General features: G+C 43.9%; 1 protein-coding gene across 1 annotated transcript; it reads left to right on the forward strand.

The window, feature by feature from the left end:
- Positions 1 to 605: 605 nt before the first annotated feature.
- wapla (WAPL cohesin release factor a) lies at positions 606 to 14,726 on the forward strand. The gene is made up of 20 exons (XM_079280443.1): positions 606 to 843; positions 1,518 to 1,925; positions 2,099 to 2,813; positions 3,730 to 4,037; positions 4,208 to 4,338; positions 5,218 to 5,313; positions 5,845 to 6,006; positions 6,701 to 6,837; positions 7,516 to 7,627; positions 8,154 to 8,384; positions 9,001 to 9,112; positions 9,232 to 9,329; positions 9,599 to 9,675; positions 10,072 to 10,247; positions 10,496 to 10,611; positions 10,746 to 10,970; positions 11,537 to 11,750; positions 12,886 to 12,974; positions 13,064 to 13,159; positions 14,037 to 14,726. The coding sequence occupies exons 2-20, from the start codon at positions 1,544 to 1,546 to the stop codon at positions 14,100 to 14,102; spliced, it is 3,543 nt and encodes a 1,180-aa protein (XP_079136569.1). The 5' UTR covers positions 606 to 843; positions 1,518 to 1,543; the 3' UTR covers positions 14,103 to 14,726.
- The last annotated feature ends 4,572 nt before the right edge of the window (positions 14,727 to 19,298 follow it).

The following is a 19,298-nucleotide window of genomic DNA, read 5'->3' on the forward strand; positions in this document are numbered from 1 at the left end:
AAACATATTTCTCTAGTGGTACAGCCATGCACCTCTGAAAACTGGAAATTTGAGTGAATTGAACCTTTTAAAATACAAATGATTTGTTATTTGGGGTTGCTTATCTGTGACTTATCTTATTGCTTATCTAGCGACTATATACATACATATACGTATATATTTTTTACAATATATAGTCAATAATCAATAATCCAAATTGTTAATGGTGACAATAGTGATGACAATGACTCTGTCAATATTTCCTCATAGGATAAAATTCCTATATTTTCCAATTCAGGTCTTTTTCAAAGTTGTTCCAGTAAGTAACAACATAGTCCACTCTGAAATACACTACGTATTTTAAAAACAAAAGAGTTTGAGAGAAATGCTCATTTCAGGCACGTCTTTAAGTTTAAAACATCAACTAAAGTGGACCTCCAGCGTCCCCTATCGTTTGTTATGGTTTTAGTTGTTAACCAATCAAAAGCACGTTTGTTGACAGAGTCGCGAAGCACAGGACAACCTCCCCTCCGCTGATTGGCTATCGCCCTTCTTGCGGCGTACTACTTTTCGGGTCTTGCCAGGGATCGAGGAGGGAGGGGATATTTTAATGGCCGTCAGTAGCACTACATGATGCAAAAAGTCCGGATTATCCACTATATTTAGGCTATACTAGATACGAGTGTGTTTTGGTCGCTTTTCTTTGATAACGAGCATTACTCTTGGTACATATTGCGGTTGGAGTTGTGTTTTTAGTGTTGTTTAAACGGACTTTACCCGCTTGATCTGTGAGCGAGTGGAGATCAGGCCTAGCCGGCTGGCTAACAAACAAGCGGACGTTAAGCTAGTCGTCGGAGTTGGAAGGTAACAGTGTGTGCTGCTATTCTTTTGTACTCGCCACGATTTTTTAACTTCAATCTCTGCATTAAAATGTATGCTTTTAATTACTTAATCATATTCAAAACACAACATTTCCCACATTTGATGCAGTCAAGTGTGAAGTGTAAACAGGGGACTAACGTTAGCATAGTTTAGCAGTGGTGAAGCTAACGGCTAACTTTATAGTAACTTTACAAGCAGGAGCGGGCCGAGCTAGGGGTAACATATGTAGTTAAATTAACTGTCCTGTCAGTGTGACGCTAGTTCATGTAATTGACTCAAAGTTTTACTAAAGTTCATCCAAGTCGCTCGAGCTCATTCTCGTATTGCAGACGAACGGTAATGTTATTTGCAAGCTATGCTGCTCGAGCTAGCTGGCTAACTTAGCCATGCGAACTTGGTGTGCTGTCAACCGATAGTTTATACATAACTTTCGAGCATACGCCAAGTTAATGAATCCAACCATGCCAGTGTGATGGTGGATGATTGCATGTTTTAAAACGTGGTCCAACGCCGCGTGTCGAGCGTGATATTTAACATTTACTTAACCAGTCAGACACACATTGGTCGAGCTGTGCGCTGCCTGACGTTTGCACCGTTTACTTGACGCTTTTGAGTGATATTTAAAATGTTGAATCATCTCTGTCTTCTGTTTACAGGGAATATGTAACATAAAGCAACCAACATGACATCCAGATTCGGTAAAACATACAACCGCAAGGGAGGGGAGGCTAACTCTAAATTTGACGAAGTCTTCTCCAATAAAAAGCCCACGCTGACCACCAAATGGGGGGAGACCACCTACAAGGCTCAGTTGGGGGCCAAAAGGCCTACTTTAAAACCGGAAGTTTCTGAGCTTTCTAAAAGGCCAAGGCTTGATGACTGCGACAGTGACGAAGACCCATTTGGGTTCGACAGTGATGATGAGTCCAAGACTCCTCACAGTGTGTCCCAGGCGGGAGTCAATGAAGGGGCATCGACTAAGACCACTGCAGTGCAGAGCGGTGGGACAGCCACTGTTGTTACTTCTGCACAGGGCTCTGCAAACTCAACAGCCAAGTTCACAAGTAAGTCATCAATCCATCAACATACCAAACAACACCCTTGATAGTCTTGCCAGTGATTTGTGTACTGACATTTTGTTTTTCATCTCCATTAGTTTATTTAATTGATAGTCTGCAAGCAATGTTGTGGCAGCTGTTTCATGTAACCATCTCTCATTCTTTCTCTCCATTCACAGCCAAGCAAACATCTGAAGAGAGTGCTGTTAAAAATAACCAGCCCAGGTACAAAAGTACATCAGATAACCAAAAACCTGCATGCAAGGCCTCCTTGTCAAACACAGTCCCCTCTGGTGAACATAACTTCTCAGTGCCCCAGAGGCCAATCTCCTCTGCTCCTAACATAGTCACCTCCCTTAAACTGTCCATTGATGCACCAGGCGGCAGCAGAGACTTCCAGACCTCTTCCTCTTATGATGAATTGCCATCGGAAAATAAGAAAAGTGCAGAGTTGGAGCCTCCCAAAGAGGCAGTGGACAGCCTTCCCCCTTCTCCATTCACCCTAAGGGCCTCAAACTGCAAGAAATACCTGCGACCCAACCAGTCTAAGAAAGCATCCTTTGGACCTGCCGAAAAAAGCAACAAGCCCACTGAAACAGCGAGTGCCCACGATAAACCCAACAGTGCCCTTTCTGCAAGCGCAAGTAGTACCGCTGCCAATGCTAAACCAGCTGCCAATGCGAAACCAGCAGCCAAGCCCACGGGCAGGGGAGGCGGGAGGGTACGGGACTACACGGTTCTGCACCCTTCCTGTCTCTCCGTGTGCAACGTCACCATCCAGGACTCGATTGAGCGGAGCATTGACGAACTCGTCACCCCAGTTATCCCTGGTGACCTCGGAGAAGCAAGCCAGATGAAGAAGAAGTCGGAAGCTCCCGCATCCAAATCTACCAGGTAAGTCATTTCAATTTCTGTGCAACTCAACAGCCTGCGTTGTGAAGAACATTACTTTAAGAGTTTAAAAAATCCTTTCATCAAAGATGGTGATCTAGCAATCTTAATTGTGGGAATGGGTGATACGGAGTAATATTATCGCCTGCATTTTCTAACACACACACACACACACACACACACACACACACAATAACAGTGTGGCTTTGATCATCCTGTCTTCAACTTCCCTGGATCCACCATTAGGATTGAATGTTATAAAATATAATTTGTTCAGGTCTTGAGGAGCAGTATAGGCCTTAATATTGATGTTTGAAAGGAAATGTTATCAAGCATTTCATTGTCATACATTCTTGGCAGTGACTGAGTGAAGTTGAAGTGGTATTCAAGTAGTATAGACTCTGCTGCAAGGCTTTTATTCATAAGGCATGTCATGTACATGGAAGTGTTACTCGCTGCCACAGTTTGTCGTTGTCTTGTGATAGTTTGAAATTAAATGCAGATCTGTGCTGGATATATTTTCAGATTGGATGAAGCATAGCAGGCTGATCATATTGGTAAACTATAGTGATGAATTTATAGTTTTCACGTTGACTGTCGAGGTCGGCTCTTTGGCGTTACTGCCATTAGTGTATGTGTGGTCTGTTATAGTTCTATAATGCATCATATTTCAGTGGTTTCTAAACAGTCTCATTGTGTTGCCTTCACTGAGAATAGTTGTCTGACTTGTTTTGTATTCATTGAGTTGTGCAAAAGTTTGGACTCTACTCTGTTTTCTTATTATTTATTTAGCTTCAATGGCTGCTTTTTGTTTTGCTTGTCCTGCTCCACCGTCCCCCTCTTTCTCTCCCAGTCTCAGCCAATAAATAACAATGATACAAACAAACAAGAAATGCATCCGCTCCCTGTATCTTCCCAGGTTCAGACCCACCCAGACAAAGACCAAGAAGACCAAGACTGAGACCAAGCTAGCGTTTTTTGGCTTTGAGGACAAGGAGGACCATGGGGGCGAGGAGGGTCCAGAAGGGGGCATGGCGGGCATGAGTAACTACAAGATCAAGTACTTTGGCTTCGACGACCTGAGCGAGAGTGACAGCGATGAGGAGAGCTCCCAGGCCAAAGAGAAGAAGGCCAAGAAGGCGGCTGCAGCCTTAGCTGCTCTGAGCTCCGGTGTGGACAGCCCTCACACCAGTGACTCTCAGGACAGCCAGGCCAGCAGCAATACAGGTGAGCGGATCCTTAATGTATAGACACATGGTTATCTAGTTGCTCTTCATTAACGTATGTGCAGTTTGGGTGATATTGTGATCAAGGTATTTGTAGCCTTGTAAACCATACCAGTCCATTCACACACCGATGCTTGTCTCCCACCATCAATAATCTGGTTTATCCGACAGATACACTTGACTTCGCTGATGACTCCAATCTTGGCGGTGCTGAGGGGCAGAGAGGACGCTCGGGAAAGTCAGGTGACAAATCCAAGGACACTAGTAGTGGATTCAAAAAGATCTTCAGCGGACCCAAAAAGGTTTGTGAGCATGCTAGAAACATTCGTCTTTCTCTGCCTTACTAAAAAGTAATTTTGTCATCTAACCTGCCTCCTGGCCAGAGTTGATCTCAGCTCTGGGACTGCTTGGCTTTAAACAGGCCTTCCTTTAATGTTATTCATATTTAAATGACATTCACATAACAATAATGGCTAGCGTGTCTAAAAATAGATGGAGATAGTGGGAGAGAGGAGAGTGCCAGAGGAAAATTGAGCAAGGGGTCTAGAATGAAGCTAAACTTCAAGTAAAATTTTGTAGTTTTGTAGTCGTTCAATGTTATGGATTTTTAATTTTTATTCAGCTATAATGTGTGCTAGAACTACAGTCTCATATGAATGGGTTAAATGTGTGTTCAGCAGCGTTGACCCCTATGCTGGGGTTTGAATATTACTTCTTGGTCGGGCTCATATTTGTCTGAACTCTGCTTTGATTTGTGTGTACTGGCCGTATATGCTCTGCTTATCTAGATCATGTTTTGCAGTGGCTTCGGGTTATTTGTGGTCTGTCTTCCTACTTCTGTGTTTTTTACTGATTCCACATCATCGACAGAACCCCCCACACTGTCTTTGCGATATATAATTGAGTCGCACTCGTGTCATTTTCAGGAAATATTTTGTGCTGCTTTGGGACTGTTGTGCGCTACATTGAGGCTGCTGTTGTCTCGGTCTATTATCATGCTTGCAGGATGCAATATTTGTGTGTGCAGTTGTGCTAATTCACAATAATGACTTGAGCTCTGTCCTGGAATGTTTGCTGGAAGTTGTGATGACTGTTGTCCATCAGTGAATGAATAAATCAGGTGTTACGCTTTGTCTCTGTTCAGATAACTAACCAGTTCTTGAATCCTTTCTTGGTTCCAGTCCCCTGCTAAAGCTGTGTACAATGCTCGCCACTGGAACCAACCGGAGCCTGAAGAGAAACCGGTGCCTCCACTTTCACGAGCTCAAACCGCTCCGGTAAGATGCCGCTCCCCGATTGGTTTTTGATGTTGAGTTTTGCTTTATTGCGTTTTATTTAAGCACAATTAATGTGTGTTTAAAGGTCTAATGTATGCATTCATCTTGTGCACAAAGCAGGCAAACAATATTACAGGGTGTGAGCGAATGCTCACAACTAGTATTATTTGTATCCAGAAGTTCCCATTCCCTGCTGTCCACACAGGATATAGTTTATTGGTCTCTTAGTAGTCAACAGTTTTGTTTAATTGCTCAAATTAGTCTTTCTTTTCACACGGTTGAATCTGGGTTTATTTGTATATTCTATGTTGAATTCCCCCCGATGGAAATAAATGTTTGTTCAGAGACAGGCCATTAGGAGATAGGATTTAAAAGCAATTTTTAACTCATCTGACATATGTTAACAACACCCCTTAAAGACTTGTGTGTGTTTACCCGACTATTCGGCTGTGGTACATCGCGGGTTATGTCGTTAAACAGATTTTGTTCCTTTGGTTTGAGCCCCATTTCGCCGCCTCTTCTCTTCCTCAGGCCGTTTTATCGAGCAGCAGCAAGGACAGCAACTCTCATAAAGATGACGGCTTGTTCAAAGCCCCTCCACCGCCGCCCAAAGTCATCAAGTCAGAGACCCTCCCCACGCGACTCAACCAGGACATCGTCACCGCGCTCAAATGCAGGAAGGAACACAAGGAGGTGAGTCCGGAGCACACAAAGGTTTTAGATGTCTACTGAGGAACGCAGCTTAATGCTTATTTGTGTTCAGTTTTTAATCCATTTGTTTGCATGCTCCTATGATTTGAATCTTATTTTCATACTCGGCGAAGCTTCTGTTACCCATTAATGCAGGTTATACATTGGATCCATGTCAAGCTCAGTGGTTGTTTGATACCCTTTGTGGATTGGAGGTAGCACTGAGGACTGTAGCTGTTAATTAAAAATCTCCTCCAGCTTTTACAGCATTTACAGATGAGCCTTCTGGGCCCCAGATCAGGCTGTTAGCCACAGACCCCCTGAGGTAAAATGGCTCCAGCTAAGCTGTCACCGCACACTGGTGCTATCTTAAACCCGGGTCCTCCCTCCTGCGTCGTGCTGTGCACACACACACACACACACACACACACACACACACAGCATGACTGTTGACTCTGGTAAATATACAGTCAACTGCTGATCTGGCCCCAACTCCACATGCTGATCTTTTATTGATGATGGTTGCATTAGCACAGTCAGCTATTTCTGGTAATTTAACCGATAAAGAGGATTTTTAACAATGAGAGCGATCCTCTCATAGCGGTGGTGTGTCTGTCCCTGTTTGAGTGGCTTGTGATTCTGGGCAGATGTGCGGTTTCCCAATTCGCTGTAATTAACCCCATTCCCCTTTCACCAGCTGTACACGGTGGTGCAGCATGTGAAACACTTCAACGATGTCGTGGAGTTCGGAGAGAATCAGGAGTTCACAGATGATTTTGAGTACCTGGAGACGGGGCTGAAGAGCAGCCAGCCACTCAACACGCGATGCCTTAGGTAAGTGGAATGAAACACTTGGTGCCGCCCTTCTTTTCTTTTCTTTTTACCAAATGCCTCACTAAGTTGATTGAATGGTACAAGCACCTGTCACCTAACATTTATTCATGCATCAGACCGGCCTATTTATAAAAGCAATTACATGAACAGCTGCTTCAGTTGATCAAAGCTTGACATTTTATACTTCATTAAATAGAACAAAAAAAAGATAGTTATTCTAAGAGAGAGCAACAGGAGGTAGTCATACAAAGTATATATCTTTAAATGTCTTGTTTACATGCAACATACCAACAGGCTTTGCACTTGTGATAGTTTTTATGGCAGCATGTGTGTCCCTATATTTTGCAGTCCTCTGCTCTTTTCTTTTTCTGTGCATCTCACTGTTATTTTCACCCTCTTTTGGGGTAATGTGCTGCGATAAAGCTCGTGTTTTTCTGTAGTCTGGTAAAGTACACAGCTGCCCTGTTGTGAGAATGAAATCCATTCAGGAGAGACAACCTTGACTTCAGAGAACGCTGCATGGAGTCCGGCCTCCTTTAGTGCTGCACTATTTATTTTTTGACACATGCAGCGAGAAGAGGGGGAAAAGAACAAAACAAAACAATGGTTTGTTTTGGAACTGGGTTATGCACCATTCTGACTCATTAATTTCAGTAATCCTCTGCTCCTCTTCCTCAGTATAATCAGCCTGGCCACACGGTGCGCCATGCCTGGTTTCAGGATGCACCTGCGTGCCAGAGGGAAAGTGGCGCAGGTCTTCAAAATGATCAGTGATTCTCCTCAACACCCGGTCAGTAGAAGTCTCCTCTGTCACCTCTTTCTTCAATTTCACGTTGTCATCGTCTGTCCTGTGGACGTTGTTGCTTAATGATCAGGATTTTAACGGGCATAAGTAGCAACAGCATTGTGTTCATGAGAAGCTTTATAAAAGTGTTAGTATCTTGTTCAACACCTCCGCAATACTTGCTAATGAAGTGGATGTTTCGTATCTACATGCCTGCAGTTATTTGAAAGTCATGATTCAGTTTTTAATTATTACATTCATGTCAAAGCACCGAGCGCTTTAGTACAGTTTCAGTTATCCTGGAAGTGCAACATTTTCTCTGTGTGCATTATTTCTAGTGCTAATTCTTCTTGGCTGCACATGTGCATGCACAACTATGTGGAACCCTCCGAGCTAAATTTCCTCTAACTTAGAGAACACTGCAGTGACAGTGGAGAGCTGTTCCAGCTCCTCCAGGGCGCTCAAACCGCTGAACACAATGTCTCCCCTCTGCACGCCACTTTGTAATCCTCTTTCTCCCTCGTTCCATCAGAACCTTGCTCTGTGCACGGCTGCGCTGATGTACATCCTGAGTCGGGATCGGCTCAACATGGATCTGGACAGGGCCTGTCTGGAACTTATGATCAAGCTGCTGGAGATGGACCAGGACTGCTCAGCCGACCAGGAGCAGCTCACCGCCAAGGAGGTGGAAAAGGTCAAGGAGAAGATCCGGAAGCTGTGTGAGACGGTGCACAACAAGCACCTCGACCTGGAAAACATCACGGTGGGTTAAATACTGAAATAATAAAGCTTCAGCCTTTGGATGTACTTAGTTCAGCTTCAACAACCTTCTCTGGGTTCAGTGATTCTTTAACAAGCAGAACTTCATAAATACTTGAATGGCTTCATTGGAGATGTTTTAGTAAAAACCTAATCTGTCAAATTGAGCATAAAATGTCTAATTTGTTTTTAATGCACCGCGCTCGTTTCTATTCTATTGTTCCTTATGAAACACTAAGCACCCGTTTGTGTGTATTGTGTTATATTTAAAGGAATATTTATACCGGCGGTTGTTGTGAATAAATCACAGGTAGTCCCATGAAGATTAGTCTGTTGAACTGCACTGATGTTCTTAGATCCAATAAAAGCATCTTTTGGTGCCCTTCTTACTGTTCACATTAGCTCCTTTATGTTCATTATCAGCAGGCTCAAATTGATATGGGAGCTAGATCACATTTGATGTGGAGATGCCAATTAAAGAGTCAAATTATAAGGCAGGCATCCATGACAATATTGTCAAATAATTGTTAAAAAATGTGTTCATGTGTGTCCGATTTCTGGTTTGATAAGATGGGCGATCGGTGTCATATTTCAGATTTCACATGTTGTATCTGTTGTAGACGGGCCACCTAGCCATGGAGACATTACTCTCTCTCACCTCCAAGAGAGCAGGAGATTGGTTCAAAGAAGAGCTGCGACTCCTGGGTGGCTTGGACCACATTGTAGACAAAGGTAGGATGAGTACAACGCAGAGTGGCACTTTGCCCGTCTCTATACCAGATGTTCAAAGATTTGCTTTCCCAGATCAAGTGTCACAGCTGTTGACTTTGATGTATTTTGTGTTTCCACAGTTAAAGAGTATGTGGAGAACCTGAGCCAAGAGGACGACAAGGAGAACCTGGTGGCGTCTTTGTGGGGGGCTGAGAGGTGTCTGAGAGTACTTGAGAGTGTAAGTACTGCGAGTCGGGTTTCCTCATTCACCAAAAGTCGCACAGAGTGAAACTCGAGAGTATTTGAGTACTGTGAAGTGGATGGTTACTTTTAATGTTACCTTTTCATGAAAGGCTGTTTAAAATATGTTTCTTATCAACTATCTCTCTGATCAAAGTCTCTGCGAAAGTGTCTCCCGTCATTTTTCTGTTTCTTGATTCATTTTGGAGCCGTTCAGTCTTCTTTCCCCTCTATTGACTTAATTTCTCTTTCATCCTCTGCTAACAGGTGACAGTGCAGAACCCAGAGAACCAGGGTTACTTGATTGCCTACAAAGACTCACAACTCATCGTGTCCTCTGCCAGGTGAGCACAGCTTGAAGCTATTATTGACTGGACACGAACACACACTGAGGCACTGTCTAGTATAACAACAGTTCATTCAGTTTACCGCCCTACTTTTTGTAACACCATTGTACCTCGGGGGTGTTCGAGGTCTTTCTACCTATCTGTCAATGCAATAATACACAGTAACATAACGACCAGATAAAGCTTGGATTTATTTTTCTGTTTTGTTAAACACAGAATAGCATTCAGTGTTTTGTCATATAAAGGGAATCTGTGGTTTTTTTATCCTCTTAATCTCGTCCTCCTCAGTCCGCCATCCTTTTGCTTGTTTTCTTCAAAATGTACGTAATCTCTGCCGTATCTCTTTGTTCCTCAGTTCCTCTCATCAGTGTGTGTTTTCCTTGTGTTCACCAGAGCTTTGCGGTACTGCGAGGATATGATTCAGCGCTACAGCAGGGCGTTGAACAACAGCTCTCTGTCATTGTCGGGGGCGGCGCTGCCCCACTGCAGCTTCAGCAACGTGGGCAAGGCTGTGGAGGACTGCATGAGGGCCATCATAGGAGTGCTGCTCAACCTTACCCACGACAATGGTATTCTCATCCACCACGTTATACGCTTTGCTTTTCTGTTTCTGTTGCTTTTCTCTGGCATTTAGGAGCTGGACATGACTCAGTATGATGTCTTATTGTTTGTCTGAAGTGTTGCATAAACAGTTTTGGACTATATTCTTGTTAATGTGCTCAAACAGACTTGGACCGTATCACTCAGGCTTCAGGTACTTCGCACGGTATTGACTAGTATGAGCAGAGTTTCTTAGTGTTGTTGCTTTTATCTGCAGAGTGGGGGAGCACGAAGACAGGTGAGCAGGAACAGCTGACCGTAACTGCTCTAAATTGCATCCTCCGAGTTCCCCGCTACATCCCCCAGGAGCAGCGCTTTGACGTGCGAGTACTGGTAAGATTGTCTCGAGCAAAACAAAACGCCACATAATTGTGAAAAAAACATTTCTTCCAACCCGTGTTGTCTCTGTGTAAGTCTGTCCCCGTATGAACGTGTGTCTCAGTTGTGCGTTTTGTTGTGTTCACCAGGGTCTGGGTCTACTGATCAACCTTGTGGAGTACAGCTCCAGAAACCGCCACTGTCTGGTGGACATGGAGTACATAGTCGATGACACCTCTCTGGAAGACAGCCTGATGCAGCCTGCTGACCCAACACCGTCCGACACGGCGGCAGCACTGCCGAGCACAGCTGAGACTCAGGGAGAAGCGGCTGTCAGGCCCAAGCCCTCCGGTGCTCTGGCTGCTCTGGTGCAGGTAGGATTTGTGCCAGGACTCATTAATGCATATTTCAGCATTTATCCGTTTGGGGGTTGTTTTTTTTTCCTCTTGGCGATAGTTTGTTTTTCTCTCCATGATTTCCTTTTAAAGTAAGGATGTGAGCAGAAACTGTTAGTGATGAGCAGTCATGAGGGAAAATAGTAAAGGCTCAAGTTTCCTACATTTGGCAGAACACTAAATAATGAGCACGTGTAAATCGATGCGCACCAATTTGTGGATTTCAATTTCAAGATAGAAATTTTATTTTATTAATATTCTGCTTTATAATTGATTGCTTTACCAATCGCCTTGCCTAACTGACTTATTAGTGCAAAGTTTTGTGAAAGCCTGAGAGGAACCTTTGAGAGTAAACTAATGATTAACTTTCACTGTCACGGGAGTTTTGGTACACCAAGTGTCTTTCTGACCTCGCCATGAAGAAATACCATGGCTATCATGATTAACTGCTATCCCTTTTTAAATTATTAAAATATCTGCTTGGCTCCAATTAAAAGAAGTTTGTGTTTGGAGTTCACATCCGTTTATTCCTCTCCAAACTGCAGCTCTTCCTGGAGAGGGAGCGCGCTGCCATCCTGGCTGAGGCGAAAACTGACGACCTCATCTGCGAGGCGCCCAAACCGGCACTGGACCAAAGCGGCGAGTGGCAGGAGACGTCGGGAGAGATCCAGTGGGTGGCAGCCGAACCCAACGACAGCCAAACTGAGAAGAAAGAGGAGGAGAAGAAAGAGGAGGATGAAGAGTTGGATCTAAATAAAGGTAGACGTTTGTATCCGTGTGCGTGTGAGACGAGCTGTTTTTAGCATAATCCAGATACATGTGTTTAATGTTGCTGTGCTGATTACGACTTCATTACGTTTATTTTTTCCCTTTTAACTCATTTAGATTGGAGCAATTGGCTTCCTTTCTCTTCCACAAAACTGCATTACAAAGTCTTCAAACTGTAAACACTTACTCGAGCTGAAGCGGTTAATCTATTGATGTTGGACTGAAGTTCCACTTTCTCAGCTGGCATTCTTCCACCATTGTCTGATACTGTAAAGACATCGGAAAAAACCATTAGTCACAGCACCGGCAGCCATGTTATGTCCCTGCTATTGAGCGGCTCTATAGAAAATTGAGCAGACACAAGTGGCGTCACTTCAATTGCAACACCTGAATGTGCCTCTGAACAGCATATCAGTGTTTGTGTGGTTGATTCTCAAATGGAGGAATGCAAACCTGTTCAGATTGTTGCTGTTCCGTTCGATATGGTCATTAATCAGCAGTCAAACACGTATTCATTCAAACTTTATTTGAACTCTGGAAATACATTGAGGTAGAAAAGCAACAAACGGTAGGCACCAAGAAAAAACATAAAGATGAAACTTGATAATAAATAAAGCAGTTATAGTTTAAGGCCGATTCATCAACTAAAATGGAAACTAAACCAACTCAAATAGGATTAAATAACAAATTGAAATCGCCCTCAGGATTTAAGTGATGTAAGCTCTGAATTGTTCTGCGTGTTATTCCGTGCTGTGGGTGCGCAATAAGAAAAATTAGATTTTCCAAACTCTGAAGAAACAAATCCTGGCACCTGCAGTTTAATTCAACAAGAACCCAAATTCAAAGAAAACAAAGAGGCAATATAAGGGTGTAAAAATGAACAGTAAGTATTTATAAATATATAAAACCCAGCGTCTATCACACCGTACAGAGAGAGAGAGAGAGAGCGCGCCACCCAACCGTAGCGCACAATGATGAATATTGTAATTATTTCAGGGGCATCAGTGTCTCAGCTGAAGCATGCATGTTTAAAATGTCAGCATAACCCAGTACTTAGGTGTCCTCCTACAATGCAGAGGAAGTATATGTATGTATCATTGTTCTTTCTCCCGTGTGTTTGCTGCAGCTCTGCAGCATGCAGGCAAGCATATGGAGGACAGCATCGTTGCCTCTTACACCGCTCTGCTGCTGGGCTGCCTGTGCCAGGGAAGCCAGGTGAGCATATCAGACACGCATGCACAACGTCTTCCGACTCAAAAGATATTCTTCGTGCCGTTGCTCACCGACCTTTCTGTCCCCCTCAGAAAAATGTGACTACCGTGAGAGAGAATCTACCGAAAGGGGATTTCTCCATCATGACAGAAATGCTGAAGAAGTTCCTGAGTTTCATGAACCTCACTGTGAGTATGGCTGTCGAGACAAGACGAGCCTTCTTTCATCAGCAGTGCATGATGCATGATGATGACAGTGTAGTTACACGTTGAATCAGTTTCATTCCTAAAGAGAAGTGATCATCTTCACGCTGACATCAGAGCTTTGTTTTGTAAACACGCTGATGCCATCCTAGCTCCAGAGAAAATGTATTGAAGTCACAAAAGGCCCTTAAATTGTGCTCATCGAGCGAGAAGCACATGTTTGGTGGTTCCTTTTAGTTTCACATAGAACTGCAGTATTTGCTCTCTTTTTCTCTGCACCTCCAATTCGGCGACTTTCTGAGAAAACACTATAATGTAGATGAAAACGAAAGCTTCTATTTCATTAACGCAGAGATTGAGGAATGCATAATGTCTGAAACGGATGTAAAAAACAATCTCCTAAAAGCCTCTGTGATTGTCGCCCATTTAAATGTATCAATAGCTTCTTCGGCGGTCTGAAGTACAGCCTCCAGTGGCACTTTTAAAAGACTTTGTGGCAGTAATGTGCCATTACCAAACAAAATGTGACCAATACATTATCATTTCAATATGATTCTTGTGTATCCGAGCAGCACAGCTCAAGTAGTGATATGAAGGATGATTTCGGAATAAGCCGAGCATTAATAAACCGAACAGTTACACGGTCCCAGATGTGCGTTTTGTAGTGGCTTTGAAAGGGGCTCATCTTGTCAGAGCTGAAGACCGGCGCCATCTGTTTCATAAATATCGCCTTTTGAACAGGCGCTCAAAAGAAATCCTCACTGTCGGCGCCTCGAGACCTCACAAGTACAGTAGTACACGTCGGCACTCTCTCACGCTTCTTTGTTTTTGTTTGTTTCTCTCCTTCTGTCTCCGCACACAGTGTGCGATGGGCACGACGGGGCAGAAGTCCATCACGCGGGCCATCGACTACCTGGAGCACCTTTAACAGACGGGGAGAGCTCACACTCATGCACATTAACGGGATGCCAGGCTATCCCGGGGGGGGGGGGGGGGGGGGGTTGCCGGAAACTCGGCCGCATTCCTTTGACTTCACCAGATCACCCGACGCAGTGAAAAGTTTCACGCCGTCTCTGGAGCACAGACTGAACCAAAGCCCTGCTAGCTGACAGACATGCAGTTCCCACTCCATTAACGTCCCATTCATAGTCGGGTCGAGATTCGTCCTCGGGTCAGAGGCTAGGAACGTCTTAGCGTGAAGGCGGACTCTTCTTCGGACCTCTTCTTGGGACACTTCCACAGTAACGGGCCCACTGAAGTGGACTCTCCTGTCCTGCTGCCTGCTCTCGGCTCCTGCTCGCCTTAGCTGCAGTGTGAACCTCCTGAATCAAAATTGAATCGATCGTTACATTTTATTCGACACTCATCTGCATCAACGCCACGGGTGAAATCATTGATTAGCATGAAAAACGATCACTTTCATGGCTGTTAGAATGACGTCTGTGTGTAAACTCGTGTGGAATGATTTTGAACGCATACATCCATTGAACTAAATGTTTGCAGTTGGCTTGAATGTTTTTAAGGGAATTCTTAAACTTTGATTTTTATCTTCTCATTGTTTCTGTTAATTTTGTAAAGTGCGAGTTAGCAAGTTGCCTGAGCGTTATGTTTTTAGATTTTTCTTTTTTCCTTTTGGGGCGTTTTGTTCTCCCTCACCCAGATTATGAATCAGTTGAAGAGGAATCAGGACCGCGCGTCATGCTGGATTTGATAGGATGTCCGTTAGTGGCCGATAAGGACACCTGGAGATTATTGTCAACTTCAGATTTCCTTCCTCCAATTATCAACTTCCTCACATTTTACTTTAGCTTTATTTAAATTCCAATTCATTCAAGAGTATGTAAGTACAGTATGCATTGAAACTCGCAGATATAACAAATGTGATCGAAAAAATTGATGTGCTTCCTTTTGAATTTATAATGAAGTTAATTTTTTTTAGAAATGTATTTAATTTAATGTCTTCTCCTTTTGTAAATGCAAAGTCTTTACCGAGTGAGACGCCATGTTTTATGAAGATGTATCCCAGGTGTCACAGCTCAGTGTAACAGACTTGGCTGAGTTATGGTTTGAAAGCGCAAAATTGAATCAAAACTTCCCGCATTTAATAGAAAAGGTCAATTTTCTTGTCATGTTAACCGATGTGGAGTATTTCCTCACGGCTTCTAGTTTATGTACGTCCAGCCACCTTTGTGTTACTCTCGGTGCATCATGGTGTGTCTGCGTTGGAAAACGTTCATAAGCTCCCATTTATTTATTCTTTTGGTGTCATTTTACCTGTAATGATGCACATGAACCTTCAATACGCCTCTGTAATGTGCTGCTCACGTGTACGATCACTGATTTCTGTACATGCAGATTTAGTTCTGGTGTGTAGGGCTGGGTGAGCACGGTCGCAACCGTGTTTACTGTTAATTACTTTGCAAAGTTCTGGTTTGAATGAAATTTAAGAATGTAAATACTCCTGTACATAGCGGTTAATGGACGTTTAAAAACAAAAACAAAAATGCTTAGACTACTATTTTCCCTGAAGCTGATATTTTTATTTTATATGAATGAGTTGTCATTTGGAAAAACAAAAATCGACAGGAAGAGGATAAAAAAAAAAAAAGTTTGTACCCGTTTCAAGGACATTGTCTTTGGTCACATGTAAATAGTTGTATCTCCAAAAAGAAAAGAAAAAAGTTGCTACTTTCAGTACACCCCCCTCTGTTTTCTTCCTTGAGTTGTTTAAACAGGAATGGTTCTTTTTGCCGTTCGGTTGACTGTTTTGAAGCATTTAGTGCTGCAGGAGGAAACCACTCGGACAGGAGTGATGTTTAGTTTCCTTTTGGCATTCATGCATGTGGCAGCCGCCAAATGCTTAACTTTGTATTCTAGCTTGCCTCTGCCTGTAACCCTTCAAGGCTTTAAGTGAAAGTTTGTGTGGTGAGGGATCTCTCGCTCTGTGTGAGTGTGTGAGCGCAAACTCACCGTTTCAGTCTCATCCCTGACAAACTGGCAGGGGATGCAGTGAGTCTGAAGTGTGGTCGGTATACTAACAGCTCTCAGCGGTGACAGTTTGTGGACACGGCCCCTCAGCTTGACTGACTGCTGTAGAATGGAAACAAAAGATTCATGTTGCAGTCGCAGCGAAAGTCAAACTTACAAATAGCTCGGGGGAGCCTGGGGAATGCAGGGAAATACTATCTGGCAACACGCATTCCAACGCCGGCGACAGCTGTGTCAACTGTGACACAACAAGCGGGGACAAATGCAGCCTCTGAATCTGAAATGTCAGGAGTTGTCGGGTAAACAGTGTGCAAATAACATGCAATTATGTCGTTATGTCTTGTTTCACCACATGCAAATATATGATTGGACGGAGGTGCTGTTTATGTAGCTAGGAACCTCTGCCTTTCATTCACCTCTATACATTATACATGGCGGCGCTTCAGTTGTAGGACGTCAAATGCGGAGAGAGTGTTTCCTCTGATCAGTGGCGAGGAGGTGGATGAGGAAAGCAGCGCTTCCTGTAAGTTTACAAGATTGATGAGATGTCCTCCACTGAGAAAGAAAGCGAGGGCGGGATAGATCGAGGGACAAAAGGATGCAGAAGACGGGATTAACTGGTTTCCACCTGCCAATCAAAAGCCCCTCTGTGAAGCTGCACAGCCTGAGGGGGAGAACAACATGAATGTTGCAGGTTCCCCACGATTCATCCTTTCATCCCCCTTCCGTCTCTGGACGCATTTTTACCAAGCTCGACTTATTTCTCTTTTCAGCCCTGCCTCTCCCCTGTGAACGTGCTGTTTCACAACCTGTTGTTTGCTTGGCCACTGTTGAGTGAGATTTCCTTCCGCCAAAATGATCTTTTTAACTCCACGCGACTACTTTTTGGTGTTCTACCTCTTGCTTGCTTTGTTGTGAATGAGACGGTGGACTGGATGATCAGTCTACATGTTTAAGTACTGCGGTGTTAGTCTTTTCATCTTTCCTGCGGTTTAGTCTGAAGGCGAACAACGCGAGGCCTCGATGCCACTAGGTGGTGTGAGTGCTCTGACCGCAGTGCCTGAACAGCTGAAGTGAAATGAACACACATCTACTTACATTTGGCGTGCTAGCAAACAAACACACACACACACACACACACACATATTCTCATCAGTGGTGTTGCCTACTGATTCCCCCTCAAGCTGTAAGAGCTCTGCTGTGCACGAGCAGCAGAATGGTGAAACATTCATGAAGAGGCTCAATATATAGTTGATTTGCTGGTCACCAACAATCTTCAGCAAATTAATACCAAGCTGTCGCATGTCGGGAACATGTCGCCGCCTGTGTACCGGCACATGAGACGGACTGGAGATGTGAAGAAGCCTTCAAATCTTGAATCTGCAGAGCTTTTTATTTAAAAAAAGTGTGTGTGCGTGCGTGTGTGTGTGCGCGTGTGTGTGTTTCAGACGGACATTGCAGACTCCAGTTGATCCCTGTGTCAACTGCAAATTGTTTCATTTCAATGCATAGCATAAATCACGAACAAACGCATACATATTCACCAGGAAATCCCCACAGTATACCCTCGGAATACACATTGACAAATCAGCAGCTGAATATTACCTGATTTTATTTTGCTTTATACACATAGACACCTAAAAATCTATCTTGCCGTGCACAACATTGACTATTTCCCAGCTGCAAAATAGGAGTCGGTGAGGCGAAGCATGCCTGTACTTATTATTCTGACATTTTGCCAAGTTATTTCAAGGTCAATTGGGGAGATTTTTTACAGGAAACATAGTGAGAGAAAGAGGTCGATGACCTGCAACAAAGATCCTTTGCTTCGATTTGAATCACTTATCTTAGATGCAGTTATTGTATTCTATTGCTGTATTTTAGATCCCTAGTCCTCCATGGTGTCTGCCACGTGTAACAACTGAAACACCTTATTATTCACAGTAGTAATTAGTAGACAATAGGGTTCAGGTTTTCTTCAGTGGAAGATTATCTCTAATGGCTGTTGTATGTTATATTTTTAGTGTGTTTTTTTTATGAACATGTAATGCAGCTAATAGCAAGTGCAAGCAGAATTGAACATCATATAATTCAGTTAAGCCTTTAGGGGACAAGCTCTCCATGCTAGCAAGTTTGTTAGCTTAGTTGCTGATGTGGGACTAAGACATTCACAAGTGTGTTAGCTTAGATGCTTATGTGGGACTAATGCTGCGTTCACACCGGTCGCGTTGATTTTTTGACGCACTGCAAAAAAGCGTCCAACGCACTGCAAAAAAGCGTCCAACGCGCCGCCGGTCGTGTTCACACCGGTCGCTGCAAAATCTCGTAGCGCCGGAGAGGGGGCGTGGTTTATCGTCCTGGAAGCCTCGATCTGGCCGCCATTGTTTTCCGCCGTCAACCATGACAGGAATAAGGACAATTGCTGCTTTGTACGTGTTGTGGAAGTCCCTCAAACATCGGAATGCCAAACGCCGTCATGTCTGGTTCATAATATTGTTCAGAGGAGCTCCGTGGATTGTATCGAGCTGTATTCACTGTGTCTAGCAAGCCACCGGTCGCTGTTTACTACAGCTGTAGGAACACAAAATAAACTGATTTGGCTGTGATTCAACGGCAATAAACCGACAAAAAGGGACTCCGAAATAACTACGTAATGATGCCGATTTGTACTTGTCTTCTCCGACAAAAAGGGACTCCGAAATAACTACGTAATGATACCGATTTGTAGGTTACTGGTCTTCTCAATGGAGCTCTGATGGATCGGTGCTAGGCTATGCTAACATCGTAGCAGCTCCACCAGCACTCAATAACGTCACGTAGACGTAAATACGGCAGCGTCTATTTATTGTTTGTACCGTATGGTTTACACACACACATGTATACACATAGTTTGGTCCGGTCTCTGTTGATATGAGGTATCGTAGCGCTCTGGGTGAACACAGACGGCTACAGGATTTATTTCCTGATTCAACAACGGCAGGAAGCCAGTGACGACAGGGGGAGCAACTCAACGCTGATAGGCTATCGCGCCACAGCGTCACGCGATTATGTCGCTGAAGTTGAAAAATTTCAACTCGCGCGTTGGCGATTTTGCGGCGTCCACCGCGTCCACCGCGTCCACCGCACTGCAATAACG

Source organism: Melanostigma gelatinosum, assembly GCF_949748355.1.
Source record: "Melanostigma gelatinosum genome assembly, chromosome: 12".
Lineage (NCBI taxonomy): Eukaryota > Metazoa > Chordata > Actinopteri > Perciformes > Zoarcidae > Melanostigma > Melanostigma gelatinosum.